General features: G+C 46.5%; 1 protein-coding gene across 1 annotated transcript in view; it reads left to right on the forward strand.

Annotated features, from left to right (window-relative positions):
* The window catches only part of PLEKHD1 (pleckstrin homology domain containing, family D (with coiled-coil domains) member 1), a 28,354-nt gene extending 8,383 nt beyond the window's left edge, over positions 1-19,971 (forward strand). Inside the window, exons 2-13 of the mRNA XM_009325584.1 lie at positions 1,359-1,452; positions 2,407-2,496; positions 3,014-3,090; positions 7,396-7,487; positions 10,340-10,392; positions 12,359-12,453; positions 13,398-13,491; positions 14,803-14,981; positions 15,737-15,869; positions 16,948-17,092; positions 19,053-19,202; positions 19,803-19,971. Coding sequence (XP_009323859.1) covers positions 1,359-1,452; positions 2,407-2,496; positions 3,014-3,090; positions 7,396-7,487; positions 10,340-10,392; positions 12,359-12,453; positions 13,398-13,491; positions 14,803-14,981; positions 15,737-15,869; positions 16,948-17,092; positions 19,053-19,202; positions 19,803-19,963 — 1,363 coding nt within the window. The 3' untranslated portion in view covers positions 19,964-19,971. The remainder of the gene's footprint in view (positions 1-1,358; positions 1,453-2,406; positions 2,497-3,013; positions 3,091-7,395; positions 7,488-10,339; positions 10,393-12,358; positions 12,454-13,397; positions 13,492-14,802; positions 14,982-15,736; positions 15,870-16,947; positions 17,093-19,052; positions 19,203-19,802) is intronic.
* The last annotated feature ends 255 nt before the right edge of the window (positions 19,972-20,226 follow it).

Below are 20,226 nucleotides of genomic sequence, written 5' to 3' on the forward strand. Positions count from 1 at the left end.
AAAGCGCTGCCCGGAGAAGTCTCTTCCTGATCCCTCTCAGTGCAGGCTTTCTGCCCAGAAGCAGGAGGCTTTCCTGGGGATGTTCTCATTATTCACAGAAATGCCTTATCCTTTCCAGATTCCTCATGAGCTCTTGTCCTCAGGACCACATGAAAGGGATTTACACAGCAGTGTTTTGTGCCTTTGTAAAAAGGCATTCTTTATTAATTTTGAGCTTATTGCCTTTCACTTTCTTTCCAAATCCTTCTCCTCTCATATCAGAAAATATGTACGGAACAGTGCAACACATTTTCTTTGTCATTTACTCTTTTGAAACCTTCCTACTAAACTAGTCCCCATCTTTTCAGCCGCTCTTCAGCATTTTTGAGTGCTGCAGAGATTTAGACCAAATTTAAGCTATCAGATATCTCTCCCCTGTACCACTGCCTGCAGAGTTAATGAAACCTCAATTTTCAAAGAGAAGAGGGACTCTCCGAGGGGCATTTTGAACATCCAAATAAGCTAAAAATGGCACTCCTTTAATCAAAATTTTGAGGACACGCTCCAGTAAATTAGAGGCTTGGTTTACAGAAGTTGTGATATTTTGTGGCTACTATGCAGTGTTCATCAGAGCATACCTAAGGCTAACTGAGCAGAACAAGGCACATTTTAGTCACGCATATGAGAAAAAAAATTCAATTTCCTTTGTATTTACAAAGGTCAATGACAGGAGACTTTGCCAGGAACTCTGCTTAAAAATATCTCTAAAATTTATTTCTGCTCCTGAGTGCTCTCGTGGCCAATCTTTTGCCTAGAGAGTGGCTTGGTGATGCTAGCCTGTGAGTCCCTGCCATATGACTCACTGTTACAGTGGGAACACTTCCCTTCTGGCTTATGCTGAGATGGGAGGAAAGAGGGTGGCAGGGAGTAAATTGCAAAAATAAGCTTTTAGTTGCTCTTAGCCCATGTGAGAGAGACCCTTGAAAAAAGGAGCAGTTCTCTTCCAATAGGTTGAATACAACACATGGGCTAGACAGAGCCCGCACAGGTCAAGATGCCAAAAGGCTTTGGCTGTGCTCCTGTCTTGGGCGCAGACCGCCGTCCCATTCCCCTGTGAGTAAATGGTGCTACTGTTTGCCTTCAACACTGATGCGTGCGTGCTGTGGTAAACTGCAAGCACAAAGCGCTTGAACTCAGTGCTTAGTGTTAAGCACTAGCGCTTGGCTATGAACAGGAGTGACGCCCCTCACCTGAGGCTTGGATATGGGAGTAGTAAACTCTTCTGCTCAGAAAGCAGCTTTAGTTAGGTGGAGATTTTATTGTGCTGTGAACCACGACCCCTGTTCTAGCGGAATTTATTTCCTTTCTGTGTCTTAAAGGTTCTTCATCATTAAGGAAAGCTTCCTGCTCTACTATGCCGAGAGTGAGAAGAAGAGCTTTGAAAGCAATAAATACTTCAACATCCACCCCAAGGTGAGCAGCGTTTGCGTGGGAGAGGGGGTTATTCTGTTTCTAGCCTCCCCTCTGCCCCCGCCCCACCCCACAGGCCCAGCAAGTGAAGAAGAGGTAAGTTGCAAACTTCTCACAGATCCAGGGGAGCCTCAAAAAAAGCAGGAATCATGTCAGTACCTCTTCAGGCTCCACACTGATTCGGCAGGTACATGACCTTAATATTTGTTTACCTGATAATAGATGTACCCCCTGGTTTTCATGATCTCCTAATCAACCAGTCTTGTGGGTATGAGAATATTGTTGGCAAAGCCAGTGGTGGGGCTAACAGCTTTGGTTGCTGCTTGTTCCTAACCTCTACTCACACTCATAAGTGGTCTCAGCCAGCCCCTGCTAACCCATGTGCTCTCAGCCCCGAGAAGCAGCCTCAGTAGCTCTGCTGCCTGGAGCTCTCGTGGGGGGACTCTGTGCTCTGAGTCTGCTTTTAGCCTCTGTAGTCACTGGAGGCTGATGGAGCACATGTGCTTCCAAAGGTGCTGATTTCACCCAGCCTGGTTAGGGGCAGCAGGCCACCCATCTGTCCCCACACAGCATGTCTGGGGTGTTGACCTACTGGTGGTGACTGTAATGGATGCACAACCTCTCTCATGCTACCACACTGTGACTGCAACATCTGCCCCTGTCGGGAGATCACCTCCTGCTTGATTAAAGAGCTCCCACTTCCATGTTCTAGCTAGCAGCCTTCCCTCCAAGCCGAATGTGGGAGAGCCATCTTTACCCCCTTTCAGATACACTTGGAGGTCTCCTGGTGGTGGTGGGAGGAGTTCTGCTTTTCAGCAACTGTGTGTATTGCCCCTCCTGAGATAGCTAAGGCAGGGCAGGGGCCTACAAGTGACCAAGGGTGAAAGTTCAGCTCCTGGTTAGTTAATAGTTATACTCGATTTGCTGACTGATTGGAGTGCTCTGGTTCATCCCCAGGGTGTCATACCCCTGGGAGGCTGCATCGTGGAGCCCAAAGAAGAGTCCAACATGCCTTATGCCATAAAGATCTCTCATGAAGACTTCCATGTAAGTACACTTCTTTTCTTCTCAAAAAAACCCAAACACCGCAAAACACTTTATTGCTGATGAGCAGAGCTAGACTGGCAGTCTTTCCCACCCCACCAATGTATGCCTACCCTCGCTGGGCAGACTGTCCTGAGAAAGAGGGTGGGTTAGCATCCTAAGTCCCCTCAAGGCTTTGCTGCTGCTCCTGCTTTGACAACCAACAAGGAGACTTGCTCTTTCTGATGGCAGGTCTTATGATACTAGTAGACCAATAGACAGATATTCAGGAGCCCTAGAGCTCATGTTGCTCTATCATTTATTCCTACCATGACTGCTTGCTGTGTGCATCTCTTTCCAAGCAAGAATGTGTGGTAGGCCTGGGCCATAATTGCTCCCATGTGATGTCTCCCTCAGAGGTGGCAGCCTGTGGTGGGCTCTCCTCCTGCCACAGCTGTGCTAGTTGTGTCCAGTTCGTGCACAGAGGTGTGTAAGGCACCAGCCTCTCTAATCCGGGTTTTTTCCCCCTCCCCTCTTCTAGGGTAACATTGTTCTAGCAGCCGAATCAGAGTTTGAGCAGGCTCAGTGGCTGGAGATGCTACAGGAGTCTGGAAAAGTGTAAGCTTCTTTCTATTCCTTATTCTCTTTGATCTGCTCTGTAGATGCATAAAGGATAAAGAGGAAAAAGCCTGACTAAAAGGAGTATGGGGAGGCAGAGAAGCTCCCCAAGACTACTAAGACCTTTAATTGCCTGCTAGAGCAGTTAATTCCAACACTAGAAGGCTGAAAATGTTCATTTGTAATTAATGGGGAACATGGTGTTACAGTGGATCAGCCCAAGCCAAGCTTTGCGCTGCTGCAGTGAGCCTGGTTTTGGTGCTGGAGCAAGCTCAGTTACCTCCATAGTACTGTATGAAATGCAACACAAAGCTGCCCATTAAAGCTTCATGGGAGCATGAGCCCCATGGGACACAAGACCCAAGGCAGAGGTCTGTCACCCACTCAGCATGAGCAGGCTTGGCCACTGCAGAGAAGGAGAGACCCAGATTCAGCCCTTGAGTAATTTAGAGGTTTTTCTTCAATAGCACAGGTCTGCACTTGCCTTCACTAATGTTAGACTTAACTATTGCAAGGGCAATAATTTGGGGGCCAAATTAATCTTTCAAGTGTGTATGGGAGAGAAGGAGTGTGGCTGCACAGCTCAGGAGGGTTCTCGCAAGCGAGCCCTGTGCAGCTGCTCATTTCACAGAACCAGCCTTTTCTCTAGTCCTTGCTCCAATATGCCAGCCCTAGTGTTTAAAACAGGAGCTAGAGAGGTGGCTGCACCTAGCTAAAAATCTGCCTGTGACACCCCCTTCCCTCTCCTCTCTGCTTCTGTTTTTGCTTCGGCGGAGGAGAGCAATGTAGCTCCAGTGCTGGCTTAATCAGTGCTGATGATAGCCTGCATGTGAGGAAAAGCAGAGATGATGTGATTTATGTTAGCAGGGTCAGGTTGGGAGCCAAGCAGCAGCCAGAAAGGCACAGCATGGGCCAGTAAATTGATCTGCAATGAATGGGAAAGCTAAAAGGATACAGCTGAAATCTTCTAGGCAACCTGTTTTAGTGCCCTGTTGTTCCTAGACAGAGATTGTACTGCTGATGGCACTGCAGCACTTAGTTTATTGTGGTCATCCTATAGTCTCCCTCATTATTTAGAACCAACCAAAGAAGAAAAAAAACCCACCCTCAAAAAAACCCAACTTCATAGTCTGAGATTTTGTTAAATAGGGGAAAGAGGAAAAAATGAACCCAGGATGGGAACCATCCTCTATCCTCTCTCCTTTGTTTCAATTTTATCTGCTGCCTCTTTACATCTGGGGCTGGGGTGGTGTGTGTGTGTGCACGCCTGCATAACTGCTTATTACCTCCACCATCAGAGTGTGCTCAGTGATGCCTTCAGCTCTTCACTCCTTTCCAAGCCTCCTGGTTTGATAGGGAAACCGCCTATTCAATGTGGAGGGGAGCTGATGGTCTCTCCACACTTCTGATGTGTTGTGGCTTGGACTTATCACATTTGCCAGATCTTAAAAGCTTTTTGGAAATGCACACAGCCCTGATTCCCAGTCACCTAGGCTCTCTTCCCACCCAGAGAGGCTTTTGCTGCTGCTAGTGGGGGAGATGGGCACACGTACGCTCTCTATGTCCATAGTGGCATTCCCTGCACTGGTTAAAAGTAGACTTGGTGGCAAGGGCGGGGGGGGAACCCAAAACAAATCACCAACTCTTTTTGTCAGGAGAAAGGCATGATCTAGGATGTGGTTGAACCCAGCTGAGAATAATGCTGACTGCTTGTTCTGAGGAATGTGCTAACAGTTGCGATACCGTGTGCATACCCATGACACTCTGCTGGGGCCATTTTATGCCAATCACAAAAAATAACCTGGCATTTCAGGAAGGAGAAAAAATTGGGTTGTCCTGGTTCTCTCTTGTTTTCTGGAAGATATTTGTGGCTGCTGCTGGATAAGAACCAATTCTCTATCTCTACTCCTTTAGGCCCTTGGCATAGTTTTGCCCCTTCCTTTCTTGACCCTCACACCCTCTACTTAGGCAGCCCTACCCTCATATAGTCTGTCTCCTTGGGTGGCCATACCTTTGTGTTCCCTCTTTGCTCATCCCCATAAATATACAGGTGTTATCCATCCTGGGCTGTTACCTTGAGAGAATTAGGTAACATAGTACGTGTGTCCTGTGGGCCGTGAAGTGCCAAGCAGCTCCAAAAATTGGTTGTGGATGCTCCCAAGAAAGGTGAAATGCAGGCAAAGCTAGAGAGATGTTCCCAGTGCTGCAAAAGGACTGGAATAGACGATGTTTGAGCTGTATAGCAAATGGAGATACTATACAGCTTTGGGGCTTTTTTTTCAGAAGTATATTATAAGTATATATAATATAGATATATATCTATATATACTTATAGAAATAATAAGTATATTATTTCTACTTGTCCCAAGAGCCTTCCTGACCCTGTGCTTTGCAGCACTTTAAGCAATGTGGCTTTTTCTGATGAAAACTCACGTGGTAAGAAGTACAAAATAAAAAAAAGCACTTGCCTCTCAGCTGAAGTCATAGCCTGTTCCTTCCCGCTGCTGCGGTTACACACCGGCACTGGTTACAGCAGATAAAAGGAGTAAAAGCTTAAATGCTACACAGTGATATGGGTGCATCTTCTAAGTTATACAGCAGTGGGTGTAGTAACCTTTGAGTTACAGACGGGGAAACATCTTGTTAGGCTGGGGAAGGGAGGGAGCACTGAAAAAGTGAATCTAATAAAGACACCTTAAAGGCTACAGCTGTTTTGAAACCCTCCAAGTAATTGTATGATAAACTCTGTTCTTGTGTCGTGCCCCCCCAGCTTGAGCTGTTTGCTGTTGGTTTCTCTGGGATCAGATTCATCCTGTATCAGAGAACGTTAGTGGAAAAACACATTCGCACCCACATGTTCTCACTCAAGATGAAGATGTATACCTGTGGGCAAGACATCACCTTTTTAATTAGTGTTCTAATTTCCTCTGCACTTTAGAAATATCCAAGGTGCTCATTAGTTGAAAAGAAACCCAGCTGTCTGCAAAGAGCACAAGGCAGTGCTTCGGCTGCTGGAGCTGAGAGCTGCCTGGTCCCTGGGGTGATGTGTATTTAATATATTTGTCTGGCTTTTGTAAGAGATGAAGTACAGGTTGCCTTGAAATTGTTTTATAAGAGGTTGCCAACTTAACAGTTTCTGAAAAGCTACAATTTCAAATGGCTCACAAAAAGGCCTGGTATAGGAAGGCTTACAGCCTTTAATAAGCTCCCTTAGGATTTAACAAAGATGGCAGAATTTCTGGGCAGCAATTGCTGTTCCTGTATGTGCATCCATATAAATAGATTGGGATGAATTTTACATATGCATTTTATGTATTTTATGGTTTTTATCTAATGGAACATGAATAGAAGTGGGCAGCAAACTCCATTTCTGGTTCTGTTTTTGATTTGTAAGTCCTTGTCCTTGGTATTTAATATCTGTGTTAAAGCCTACCCTGTCCATCAACTCAGTCAGTAATGGGCATCAATCAGTAATGGGCATCTGCTCCACAGGCCTTTTTTACAGCTTAGTTTCATAATGAGTTCAAGAGACCTTGAGATTCTCTGGCCAATGGTCCTACAATAACACAAGGTACTCTTTGAATACGCCTGCCTCCTTTAGCTCTCCCCTCTTGCCAGCATTTGTCTGGCTTTTATCTCTGGTTCTTTGTTGTTTTTACAGGGAGAGGCACTTAACTCACAGTGTAGGGCCAGGCACCAAATCCTAGTGGCTTACAAGTTTAGCAGAGGAGGGATTGATTGGTTCCAGGATGGATGGATGATGGATACCAGAAAGGCTGAAGATAGAAGGCTGTGGGAAGGATTCAATAAACGGTTAATGTTTGAAGGGGAAGAGTGGCTATAGCAGCAAAATATTGGAAAGGCTGCAGAAGACAATGTCACTGGCAGATGGGAAGTCAGTTGAGTTAAAAGATAAAATCTGGTTCTAAAGTCTGTCGGGATCCATATAACGGGTTCCAGGTACATCCCATTGCAGTTGAAGGCTCTGCATGGGCTGGGTTGGTCTGGAGAGCCCTTAAGACTAAGCTCGGTGTAGAAATCTCCAAAACACTGGAAAAACATTTGAATAGCTGTGCAGTGTTGATGTACAGCTCCTGTATTTAAAAAATAAAAAATAAAAAATTACTGAATGTCAGGGAAATTTCTCCAATTCATTTGCGGAGAAAAATTTAGAGAATCACTGTCCCAACTGATAGAGTCTGTGTGTTTTGAATTCCTTGGTAGATTGCTAGGCTGAGTCTCCTGCCTCGATCTGTGGGACCCTTAGCTCTCTTACATTGTCTGCTTTGTGTCCGCTCTCCCTAGGACCTGGAAGAATGCCCAGCTGGGAGAAGCCATGATTGAGAGCCTGGAAGCCCAAGGACTGCAGCTGGCCAAGGAGAAACAGGAGTATTTAGGTAGGAAACTCTTACTTCCAAAAGCCATAAACCCCAAAATAGCCACTCTGCTTTTCTGGAGTTGTCACTGTGGTCAAGCCAAGCAGCTATAGGTTTTTACTGTTGACTTTTACTGGATGAAGCTTTTGAGTAGGCAGCAGCCAAAATTCACGTTTTGAAGGGAGTCAAAACACAAAAATGTTAAGGTAGGATCTGGACGTTTGTTTGGAGTGTGAAAGGAACAATGTGCCTTGGCCAGCATGCTGTGGTCCTGCAGCTCCGGATGGCTAGACTGTACATATGTTTGTTGCCCCTGAGAAGTTTGGATGTGCTGATTTCAGCTGCTCACGAGGCAAACAGCCAAAACCCTTGTCTCCCTGAATCACACAGCACTGGTATTTCTGAGGCTGATCACAGCTTTTCATGCATGACTCTTCCTCCTCTAGCTGTTTCTTTTTTTTGGTCTTACTCTACTTGGTCTTTGTCTGCATTTGCCCACACTGTTCATGTTGAAAGTGGAAGCATTTACATGGGGCTTGTCTGAGGTGTCTAATGGCAGTGCCTAATTTGTCACTGCGCTCTCTGTGGGCAATGGAGAGAGAGCAGTTGCTCCAGATGAACGTAGAAGGTTGGAAGAGACTTCTGGAGGTTATCTAGTCCCATCCCCTACTCAGAAAACAGTCTCTGGATGGCAGTAGCCTCCTGACTGCCTCAGGAGGTCCAGCTGTCTCTCCTCACATTGCCTATAGCAAGAGCCAAGGGAGAGCAGCCTCTTTAACCCAGATACCTCCTAAGCTGGAGCATTCCCCAAGATAGGCCTAACAGCCGTTCTGACCTGGGAGCTTCGGGTCACATTTGTGAGCCCAGTGATTTGCCTGGAGAGCCATCTACTCTAAACAAGCTAGCGGCACCTTTGTGTGCCTTCAGGTTGGTGATGCCTTGAGCAGGGGCTCCTGGTCTCTGTTCCTAATCATCAAGCCACTGGAGGAATCTTGAAGAGCCTTTTGCATTTATGCATCCATGCTGATCAGGGGTGATCTCAGTATATGGTCTCATATGTAACAGTGATCACAATTCAAGTATCAAGGCATGTTCTTTCTAGCCATCTAAGCGCCATTCACACGTGTGAGCTGATGGGTGGGCTCGTATGTGAGGCAGGCAGGGAGGAGTGGTTCCACGCCTGACAAAGGGATAACAGGGAGTGCTGAGAGGAGGACTTGGAGGGACAGGAGGAAAGTTAGAAACAGGAAAGTTTTGTCAAAACATTATTTTGCAACCATCAGAGCAGACGAAAGAGCCTAAGAGACTAAAGAGGGCCACAGTACGATAAAAGACAAGGTGATGGAGGAATAGAGAAATACACATTCTGTGGCAAACAGGAGATATTTGGAATATAAAATACACATTCCACTGGGTTCTTTAGCCTATGACAAGAACATTCAGAGCTGGTCAATTGTCACAGTTGGTTACTTTCTTTTGACAGCGATTTTCTATTTATTCCTACATAACTGCTGAGGCTTCTACCTCATTAACCTTACCTCCAGTGATCTGTGTCCATACTGTAGTTAAGTTTTGAGGTCAGGCACTGTTCCTGGCAGCAGGTCAAGGCTCTCTGGAGGAAGCAAACACTGCTCTGGGGAATTCCCTGAATCTCCCCAGAGTTACCTTCCACCTGCCCCCCACCCAGCTGGGATCCAGGTTTCTTTCTCAGGGTGGGACTTTGCAGAAGCCTATCAAACCCTGGGCTTGGCCCCCCCAGGAGGGGCAGAAGAGGGAAGGTGGGAGACCCTCTGTGTAATTACAGTGCAGCTGTGCTGGGTCCTGGCAAGGAGGAAGAGGGTGAGACAGGGAAGGAAAGGCAGCAGTGGTGGTCAGCAGAGCTTTAGTAACATAACGGGAGCCCTGCTGTGGGCAGGAGGTAGTAGAGATCTGCATTCCTCCTAGCAGTAGTAATCCTGCCAGCAGGACAAATCCCTTCAGGTGCCCCAGTACAAAGGAAATGGGTAGCATCCTCCTCACCTGATACAGGGAAGACTTAATCATAAAGTGCTACAGTGAATATGCCCCTGCTCACATGGCAGCTGGGTGGCAGAGCTGAGAGCTAAACCCTAGGCTCAACTGTGAGGAATGTGTTTCTGTCTAGTTTCCTGTAAGCATGACTAAGAGCTGCCTAAGGCAGAGCCTCTGTTTAAGGTTTGAGTGTAGCACAACGTAGGTACATCGGGTCACGGTGTAAGGATCAGAGCAGAGTCTCTGGTGGGCGTGTGTCCTTCTCAGTAGACAAGAGCAACTGATGTTGAGGGGAGCTATCCTTAACAGTGAAAAGTTTTGTGGCTAAGTTCGGGGTTTGATTTCTGGGCTTGGCTGGGGCAGCCCAAGGTGACAATAGGGAGCTGGCAGTGATGCCCAGGGGGCTGAAGGAGAGGGTGATGTGCTAGGTGGGTAGGGATGGGGCACTGAACTGCAGGAGGAGAACTGACTGCTGCTATGCAGTGTGCGACCCTGGGCACCCACTTAACCTTTCTGTGCCTTTGCTTCCTCATGTGAAGCAGAGATAAGGGTATTTTCCTGACTCAGCTAGAGGATGGCGAAGGTTAGTTCGTTAATGCTCTTTAAGAACATTGAGAGGAAACCTTAGAAGGAGTACACAGCAATATGGTTGTTCAGTTTTATCAGGTTATTTGGCAGGAGAGAAATTACAGAACATCCCACTAGTGTCATCTCAGCCTTTGGAGCCTCCCAGACAGATACACACAGAGCAATAGGGAATGCTGCATTTTCAAGCTCCAAAGAGTCAGTGTTTCATGCTCGTAAATATCCCTAGGATATAAATTGCTTTCCTCTGCATTTGGCCTTTGTGTGTGTGTTTGCAGATAAGCTAATGGAAGAAACGGAAGAGCTGTGTCTGCAGAGGGAGCAAAAAGAGGTGAGTGTTCATCACAAGCCAATTCCCTTCATCTTCCATGTGGCAAGACTGGGGGGGTCGGGAGTTGTTGGTTTGAGAGCACACCAGGTTTCAGGGAGGGAGGCTGTGGAGTCAAAAGAGTCTCCAGCCAACCTCTGGGCCCTGTGGGTGAAGAGAGGAATAAGACCTGTGCCATGGGGTGGGTCCTGGAGGTGTATCCCTGCTCTCCTTCCCAGGCACTTTCTATGCAGCATGCTTGTGATTATGTCTTGAGGAAGATCAGGTCAAATTCATATTCACTGGGTTGAATTAAACACTTGTTACTTGGTAGATTCAAGAGGACGCTGGCAATCAACTTGTCTGTCTCCACAGTTAGAAAGCAAATAAACAGACCTGACATTGTTCTAGTATAGAGATACTGTTGTGAGAAACAAGGAGCAGCAAAAAGCAACGTAGTTTTTTCTTTGGACACACCAGAGATGGGGAAAATAATAAACATTGCACTAGGGAAAGCCCAAGAGAGCACTCCCTTAGATGTGACTATTATACCTTAATTTATCAAGTTTGGAATAGTTTGGAAAACAATAATAAACTTATATTTGCTTAGTATAATAAAAGTAGCTCATTCTCATATTTACACCAAATCTATACTGGTTTTTATAGCACCATTATAAAGTTATTGCAAGATAGCTTTGCAAATGGGTTGTTCTATTACAAGGTAGGAAATCCTGCATGGATGTAAACCACCACGTTGCAATCTTGCAAACTGCTGCATGCTCTCTTTTCCAGTTAATCCAAAATGACTGTGGCCCCTCTTTAGCAAATGACGGCAATGCTGACCTAGGCTTCTCATGCCTATGTTTTTCCTGCGTACATTTCTGCCAAGCTAAAGTCCAAAGGTGGCTTGGACGCTCCTTTAGGGCTAAGCTGCTTCTGCCTTTGCAGGGAGACATCCCTTTCTGGTGAGGTAGCCTGCTGCACAACCCACAGCCATAGGGAGGGAAATGCCCTTGTCTAAAGACCCTAGAATCTCTGCTCTTACAAAGCCACACACGGTATCTCCATTGCCCACAAAGAGCAGACAGGGCCAGGTTAGTTTGAAGGAGTTTGTTACTGATGAAGGAATGAATATATAGGTCGCTGAGCTGTGGTGGTCTGACCTGCTGTGAGCCTGAAGGCTTCAGAGCAATATGTTGGGAAAGCAGCTTGAACCATACCTGCACCATGGAGCAAGAGCCTTACGAATTTGTCTGGCGTCAGTGCTGTTTTGTGACCTGCCTGGGCCTGCAGCAGGAGTTCTGCCTAGCAGTTAAGGCTGCAAGGGGACCTGACTGGGAGCGGGACCCTCACTTTGCTTTGTCCCTGTCTCCCTCCATCTGCAGCAGATCTCGGTACAACTGCTTCCTCTAGACTAGGGGAAGAGACTGTTTCACTGCTTGCAGATAGCTTGTGGTATTCAGTGCTCTTTAAGCCTGGTTTTATTAGCACAAAGATAGTGATAGGCTGATTAAACTGTGCAAAGCTGTAACTGTGCAGTTCGTGTTTTCCTGTCCCAGTGGGGATGGGAAGCAAGGCTGAGCTAGTAGAAATATCACACTTCAGGCGCAGCAGTGCTGGGGCTGTCACATTCCTGTCCGGGCTTTCTGTACATGCACATGTGGGTGCCTGGAAATGGTACCTGCATGTTGAGTCCAGCTTTCCCAGGGAGCTTTGGACATTCTGTACATGTGCAGCAGAGCTGATCTGTGCAGGGAGCATGTCTGGGATTTCCAAGTGCCTGGTAACCTGGCTGGAACTTCTGGATGTCTAGAAATCCTCAACCAACCTTTACTCTCTTCTGATTGCCCCTGGACAAAAGCATGGTGGAATCGGACACCTCGTGGCTCTACATAGCTCCGGTTAAAAGCCCAGGCATTGTTAACAGGGAAGCCTTTCCTAACTGTAAGTGTGTCAGCAGAGAACATTCTTGTCTTCTCTTTCGGTCCAGGAACTCGAGCGGCTGAACCAGGTCCTGGAAGCAGAGAAGCACCAGTTTGAAGAGGTGGTACGGGAGCTGCGGCTGGAGCAGGAACAGATCAGACGGTAAGGCGGCAAACTGCACAGGGCAGGAAAAGGACATGAACTCCCACACTGGGCAGAAGTGCTGCTGTGGTGGTGAATCAAAACAGTTCATAAAATCCACCTGTTTTGTGCATGTAGGAAGGAGATAAATGCTATATTGACCAAAACAGGAATGGTTGAGATCTGTTTACCTGCATTTGCTATCACTTGTGTGACCAACAGAATACAGCTTAGTTTCATTTTGCATTCAGGGCTCCAGCAACTTCATTTTCAAAGGGCTGGGACATGAGCAAACCCCAGATTAGTCGGGGAAGCATGGCAACAGACAGGTGCTAGAGGATTTCAGAGAGGCAATTAGTTTGGTTGACTGACCAGCCATGTGGGCTCCAGACATCTGAATCTGGTTTTCCACCATCAGCTGAATGACACTGAGTGGATGATGAAGTTGCCTCACCAAGAAATAATTTTGTCATTTTAAGAGCTACATTTGCTGTTCATATTTTGCATAGTGTATTTAGAAAGGGAAGGATCTGAGTGCTTTGCCCTGAGTGTTGAAAGGGCATGTTTTGCCATTGCCCTCTTTTTTTCCTTTTCTCTCCCTAAAAACACCTCAGAAAAGCCAGTGTGATTTTGCAAACCGTTTTTGTTTTCATAGACCTACATCTGCTTAGATATGACTGCCCTGTCTGAGCTCTTCTAGTTGCAACTGTGGCCCTGCCCTTGCTAGAGAAGCGCACTAACAGTTGGGTTTGGTTTGACGATCAGGAGGCACAGTAAAGTTCCTGGACGCCTGTAGTGTGTTCAAGGTGTGATGCTTCCTGGCACGCTCCTGATGCTCCAGGGCTGCCTGTACCAACCACCGGTCGCAGGTCCTGCACGAAGAGATCCACAGCCTGCGCAGTCTGAGCACAGTCTGTGGGGCTAGTGTTCCCCTGCAATAGCTATCGCCCTTTTTGCTTCTTTAGGGAGCTAGAGCTCACAGCCCGCTCCCTTAAAGGAGTGGAGGAAGAAAAGAAAGAGTTGCGAAGCCTGACACAGTCCTTACAGAAAACCCTAGAGGTGAGTGACCACTTCTCCCCTCTGAGTGACAGCATTTTGGGAACAATCCATGAGAACTGACCAGGGCTGAAAGCAATGCTGTCCCATGCAATGAATCTAACATCCGCTAGCGCCAGAGTTAAGTCCTGTGCGGATGAACAGGTTCATTCAGTAGCTGATATGAAGGCCAAAATCCCCTGCAGAAAGGACTAGAAGTGACACGGAGCCCAGCAGAACCAAACTCTTCTCAGCAGTACCAGGTGATGTAGGACAATAACCATAAGTTCCAGTTTGAGAAGCTCAGGTTGAACGCTAGGGAGAGATTTTTCATCGGACAGGTAGGCAGGCAGTGGGAGAGGCCGAGGAACCTCCATCTCGGAAGGTTTTCACAGCTCGGCTGTAGAAAGCCACAGCTGACCATATCTTGCTCTGCTGACAGACCAGCTCTGAACAGGAGGCTGGACTAGAGCCTATCAGAGGGTCCCCTCCAGCCAATACGGCTGTAAGTCTGTGATAGCTTTCTGATTTTTTTTTTTTTAACTGTAACTCCCTAAGTCCTGGTGGAAATTGGAGCAGCAGAGAGGCATTCCTTGTTCACAGAAGGGAGCATGGTTCCCAGGGAATCATGTACCTCATGGGAATTTAGGAAACGAAGTGTTTTATTAAACCCTTTCCTTACTTGGTATCACTTTGGTGGATTGGTGGAAAGTGGCTTTTCTAAATGTATACTGTTTGTGAAATTTCCACACAGCTGCCCTTCTGAAGCTTCAATGTCATCCTTAATGTTCGTGTCAGATCCTGCAAGTTTGTCCAAAAATCTGTTGCTGATGTTCCTTTGCCCGCGGTTATGGGTATGAAAAAAGAACTGGAAAGCTAGGGAAGGACCATTCATGCCCTAGTTGCACACTGGACCAAACACTTCACAGGAAAACAGCATGATATGTCCTATTGCCCCACAGTTAGAAGTGCCACAGAGGGGATGCCTCTAGTTCGCACTGAGAAGCAAGGTGATGAGGGAAGGCAGGGAAGCTGCCTGCATCGGTGATGCACTAGGGAAGCACAAGGCTCCAGTCCCTGAGCTGGGTCCTTACTAGTATGTCATGTCAAAGGAGCCTGCAGGTTCTCGCCCCCTTGCATAGCGAATGCTCTGGTGGAGGCTTGCCCCTCATGAGGCAGATACGAAATGAAAACCAGATTTTGTTATTCCTGTTTTTAACCTGAATGAGGGATGTGGACGTAAGGATGGAGGGACCCAATAGGGAGGAGCCAGGCAGGAACAGGAGCAGAAATGTTAGACTTGGCTGACACTCACAATCTCTGCCCTTCTTCAAGGAGCTCTCCCTGGAAAAGCAGCAAATGCTGGAGGTGCTGGAAGAAAATGAGAGCCAGCTCCCACCTCCAACCAGCCCCAGCAAGGAGCAAAGCACCATCTGGGGACTGCACTGCAGCCTGCAACAGATTGAAGAGAAGATGCAGCAGCTTCTGGAGGAGAAACTCCTGGCAGAGAAGAGGTGAAGTGGGGGCAGGGGCTCTTACAGTGGTGCCAGAGGCAGGGATGTGGGACAAGATGCGATCCAGTGTGAAGAGGGTGGTGGGAAAAGAGGTAGTTTTCCCCCTCACAGTTGGCAAGCAATCAGAAAGGGTATGGCTGAATATTTCCAGGCTTAAAATTAGGACCACTTCAAAACTGTTCCCCTGTTTATCCCGAGACCTGCAGAGAGGCAAGATCCTTTATAATTTCTGTTCTTGGGTGCAGTAAAGGGAAGAGGACACTTCTGCCCTGCTCAGGCTTAGCGGTGCCAAATGATGTGACTATCTGCTGACTTGCTTTTTGGTTGCCAACACAAGACAAGTCTGGAAGCTTGTCTGGTTCCCATGGCAGGAGTTCAGGTTATAAATGCCTCACAGGGGACAGAGTAAGGCAGGGCAGCTGAACTCCTTGCTGCCGCTTGGGCCTGCTCCTTTCAAATCAGGACTTAAGGATGTGAGTCCATTTGGTGTTCATGGACTTTGTCCATGAGAAGTGTTTGGTACTCCTGGACCTTGTCTGGGGGTTGAGAGTGTTCCATTCAAGAACCGTCCACCTGGCTTTCTCCAGCAATGCCTGCGTTATTGAAGTGAAATACAGACAGTGCTCCTGTCAGTGCCTCTTTGCTTAAGGCAGCCAGGTAGTTAAGCGTGCCCCATCGTGACACTGAGCCCCTTCCTTCCTGTGAGTTGTGCTGGGGTGGGAATGGTCATCTTCCTTTGCTGTGTCATGTACCAGGATGAAGGAGAATGAGGAACGGTCCCGAGCACTGGAGGAGGAGCGGGAGTTTTACTCTTCCCAGTCACAAGCGCTGCAGAACTCGCTCTCGGAGCTGACTGCGGAGAAGCAGCAGACAGAGAGAGACCTCAAGGTATCTCCTGCGTATGTCGCATATTGCTGTCCCTGGGCCCAGAGTTCTCTCATTTTCCCTTTCGGTTCATCCCCTATCAAGTGGGAGACTTGGTTTTATTTTGTTTTCATTCTGTGGTTGCAAATCTTCATTTGCTATGCTTCATATCATGGTAACACATGAAGTTGTCATGTTATATCTATGTAGCACTACTATTTATTTTCTCATTCTGAGGTCTGATTAACCCATTCAGTAGAAGTCTTTTCATTTGCTACTGTGAAAGCATCATCTAAAGATGGAGGGAGGAAAAAAAGTAAGAGTAAAGTAGACACAATCAAGAATAAAGATTCTTTCAAAGAAATGCTAATATATACATTGCAGAACTGAGCAGAAATCTTACCTCATCACTTGTGCTCAGAGAGTCAGTCTTAAGATTTGTAAATCTTCAAGAACATCTGCATGAACTTGGGTTCAAAAGCAGAGGAATGCAGGTGATGTCACTCAACCTCCTTCTACAAATATTTTTTTCCAAAAAAAAACCCAATTCTTTTTTTCTGCACCTCCAAGATTTTCTTATCCTGTAACCTTCCACTTGGCCAAACTAAAGCTAAGTTGACATAAGCTGTATTAGTTATTCTTATTTGCTAAGCTACTACTCAGGTTATCCTTTATTTCGAACTTTTCTTGTGTTTTGTTTCTGAAACTAAGTACTGTACACCCCTTTGTGGGAATTGACAAGCCCGTCTCAGCTGGAGAATGTCCTCCTGTTCCTGCTCAGCTGCAAGTATTTGCATAAGCACAAATTCACATGTTGAAATACCATTTCTGATTCCATATGGTTCATACAATGAGAGGGAAGCTGTGAAAATGAAAGTCAGAGTAAAGGAGAATTAATAAAATAATCTGGACTTCAAATTCAGATTCTATCTGAAGACAAAAGGAACAACTTTTATGTTGTCTTACAATATTTCTATTGGTTTTCCTTACTGTTGTCTTTTCATTTTCATCTGCCTGTTGGGTGCCTCACAGACCTTGTGAGTTAGCAGGATGGTTATTGAGATGCAAGCTGTTTTTCAGAAATGCTTATTGTCTTCTTCAGGCTGAGGTAAAGGTGCGCATGGATCTGGAGAAGAGACTGAGAGAAGCTGAGGAAGCATTGCAGAGCTTGGAGCAAGGCTTAAATTCTCTGGATTGCAACAAGGAGAAAGAGGAGAAGATGAAAGCAGATGTCAGTAACTTGAGAAGTAAGTCAGTCATCTGTCCTCTCTACTGATGAGCAAACTCTGAGAGAGGAAATATTCCTACCCATCTTCCCAGACACAAAAAAGAAGTTCCCAAATTAGCAAAGCTGCACATAATGTGCACTCCCAACTCCTTGTACCTCAAGCACACCTCCTTTTTGAGGAGCCAGAATGTGCTATGCAGGCACTTGGTGTTTTGTCCTCAAAGGAGGGCAAAATTATCCCAGACTTCCCTGTTGAGTGGAAGGCAAACCTAGGGGCAGAGATGAGCAAATGCTTTCCAAAATGTTAAACAGGGAAGCTGTGGCAGAGCTGTAAAGACTGACTAGGTCTGAGTTAGTCCTCTGATTCTCCTCAAGATAATCTTTTCTCAGCCTTGCTTACGAGAACATCAGCAGTTTAAGGAGCATGGCTGCTGTAGCAATGTGCTGGTAGGTGACCCAGCAGGTGAACTTTGGATCCTTACTCAGAGCTGAATCAGGGCATCTCACTGTGCTGAGACAACTGCAGTCCACAGGTCAGGTGTAAGACTCAGGTTCCTCACAGCTTATGCCTGTTTCTTTGCCTCTTTTTTTTTTTTTTTTTTTTTTGGTAAGATGGGGCATTACCCTTGCATCTGGCTTGAGTCAGGTTTGGGAATTTACATTAGCAGCTTTGACTGGGTACAATTTTGCTTGTTTTCCATCCTCAAATATAGTGCAAGTGCAGGGGGAAGCTGTTATGAAGGTGCTGTGTCTGTGTAGTTAAGGCTTCGTTTCAGTGAAAGGTGGATGTATTGTCCAATATAGAAAAGTCAAAAAGTCCTGTAGCATTCTGAGCACTGTTACATATACAAGTATAAATACAGGTATAAATAGTTTTAATATTCTTATTTTATTTACATATATTTATATATGTAAATTATAAATATCTGTATTATTCAGTAGTTCCTACATCAGATTTCTAAACTGAGACAAAAGGGCACAATTCTGAACTCTGCACTGGCTCAGAGCCTTGGTAAGAAAATAGAGCTAAAGTGGATGAGCTGAGCTACCTGCACAGGGCATAAGTGAGCAACCTCTAGCACTGAATGTCTCCTGACACTCATTTCCAATCTTAGATTTTGGGGGATGTTTTCTTCAAAAGAGTAAAAATGTACTGATGAGCAAAACGCTAGAGAAAGTGAGGGACCAGCAATGTTTTCTTTAACGTCAGTCCCAGCACGGATTGCCTCAGTCTTTCCAAGTGATTCCTGCAGCTCTGCCCTGCCCTTTCATGTAAGTGTTGGGGCGCATTAGCACGTGAGCCATCTGAACAGCAAGGGACCAGCAACAGGCAGGAGGACAGCAAGACTGGAGTGGCAGAAGATATGTCAGTTAGACCATAAGAGGGGAAATGGGCCAGGAAAAGCAGCTTGTGTGGCAGATTGGGACAGAATAATGTTGTCAGAGTTTGGACATGGAGCTTTGCATGGAGCCTGTACTGTATGTACGTATGTGCTAGTATTTGCTATGCTATTAAGAAATCCTTGGCCATGTATGGCCTGGGTGTGTGTGCCCGTCTTGCCAACACCTCCCTTTCCGCAGTTAGACTTGACTGGTTTTAGAAGTCCTTCAAATAAAGTGCGACGAGCAAGGCTTCAGAGCCCTGTGTTGCAAGAGATTTGAGAAGTTTTACCATAATATCAGGGGCTTTTGGCAGTTGAATCATGAGCAGTTGTGGGAATGATTGATGGAGAATGGATGGGTTGCATTTCTTTCTATAATTTGAGTATGCACTTGTTGGGGTCTGGAGGTTTTTGTCACTTTGAACTTGTTAATTCTGATGATATTCTGGAGCTTCATGAGTTGCTGTTCGTGAAGATCTAGGGAGGTATTGAACATCATTACCTGGCTCAGCCTGTCAGTGAGTGCAGTCCCTTGTGACTGGTTCATTGCTTGAAGTGCCTCTCCTGTCCCTGCTCACAGTGGTGTCTTCTCCTCAGAGTTCTTTGAAGAGTGCATCCGCAATGCCGAGCTGGAGGCCAAGATGCCTGTGATCATGAAGAACTCTGTGTACATCCACAAGGCTGCCACTCGTCGCATAAAGAGCTGCCGCTTCCACCGCCGGAGAGCCAGTGCTTCGTGGAATGACTGTAGGTACCGAGCAGCTTCTTACTCTATATCCTGCAGGAGCAGATATGTGCAGATGGGGCTGACAGAGCAGTAAGGTCTGCAAATGTGGTTCATATTTCATATTCCCTAGTAGTAGAATGGAGCTACAGAGAAACTTGGAGCTTCCTTACCCAGAGAGCAGGCACTGAGTCCGTGTACCGGTTGCCTGTCTCTTCATGTGTGTTGAAAGGTAACTGCTGTGATCGTCCCGGGCCCCTAAAAAAACATGCTCAAAGCTGACTTCATTTGAATGCTTAATCATAGACTGAGTTAGGTTGGAAGGGGCACCTGGACATTGTCCAATCCAGTGCTCAGAGTGGCTACCTGCAAGGTTCAATCAGGTTCTATGTAGAACCCTAAATCAGAGGCAACTGTAAAGAAGAAAAGTGTGTTTCCATGCTGTTAGCATTTTCCTCCTCTGAAAACATTAAGGTGAAGATGTTAGAGTGCAATGGTTAGCTCATCCCTTGCCAGGCTCTCAGTCATGTTGATCGCATGGCTCATGTGCTCTAGTGAAGCTTTGTCTTCAGTTTGTGTCCCTGACGGAGAGTGCTGACCTTTCTGTGCTGCTGTTGTTTCAGTGAAGCAGTCCCAGTCCTTCATCTTCTCGCACGCAGAAGCTGAAAACATTGAGGAGCTGAAAGAAGCAGCCAAAAGACTGAGCCGGGACCAGCATTTCAGGGAAACTCTCTATCAGATCATGAGGTCACAAAAGGATTCTGCTTTGGGGGATGAAAAGTGACTCTTGTTGGGAGGGGGCTTCTGATCTCAACTTGCCATTCAGCTCTGCAAAAGTTACGCCTTCGGATGCTAGGGTCAGAAGGGAGATTTACCCTTTGGTGGGGAAAGTGGGGGGAAAGTTACGTGTAGGCAATTCCCTCGGTGGCTTTGCTTTAGTTTGAATGCTCCCTGTAGCCTGGCAGACCACCTCTGCTGAACACTCCAGATCTGTTTGCTTCAGCTGCTTACATTAAGCCACGTTTTGCCAAGATACCACAGTCGGTG

This window comes from Pygoscelis adeliae, unplaced genomic scaffold (genome assembly GCF_000699105.1).
Source record: "Pygoscelis adeliae isolate BGI_AS28 unplaced genomic scaffold, ASM69910v1 Scaffold356, whole genome shotgun sequence".
Taxonomy (NCBI): Eukaryota; Metazoa; Chordata; class Aves; order Sphenisciformes; family Spheniscidae; genus Pygoscelis; species Pygoscelis adeliae.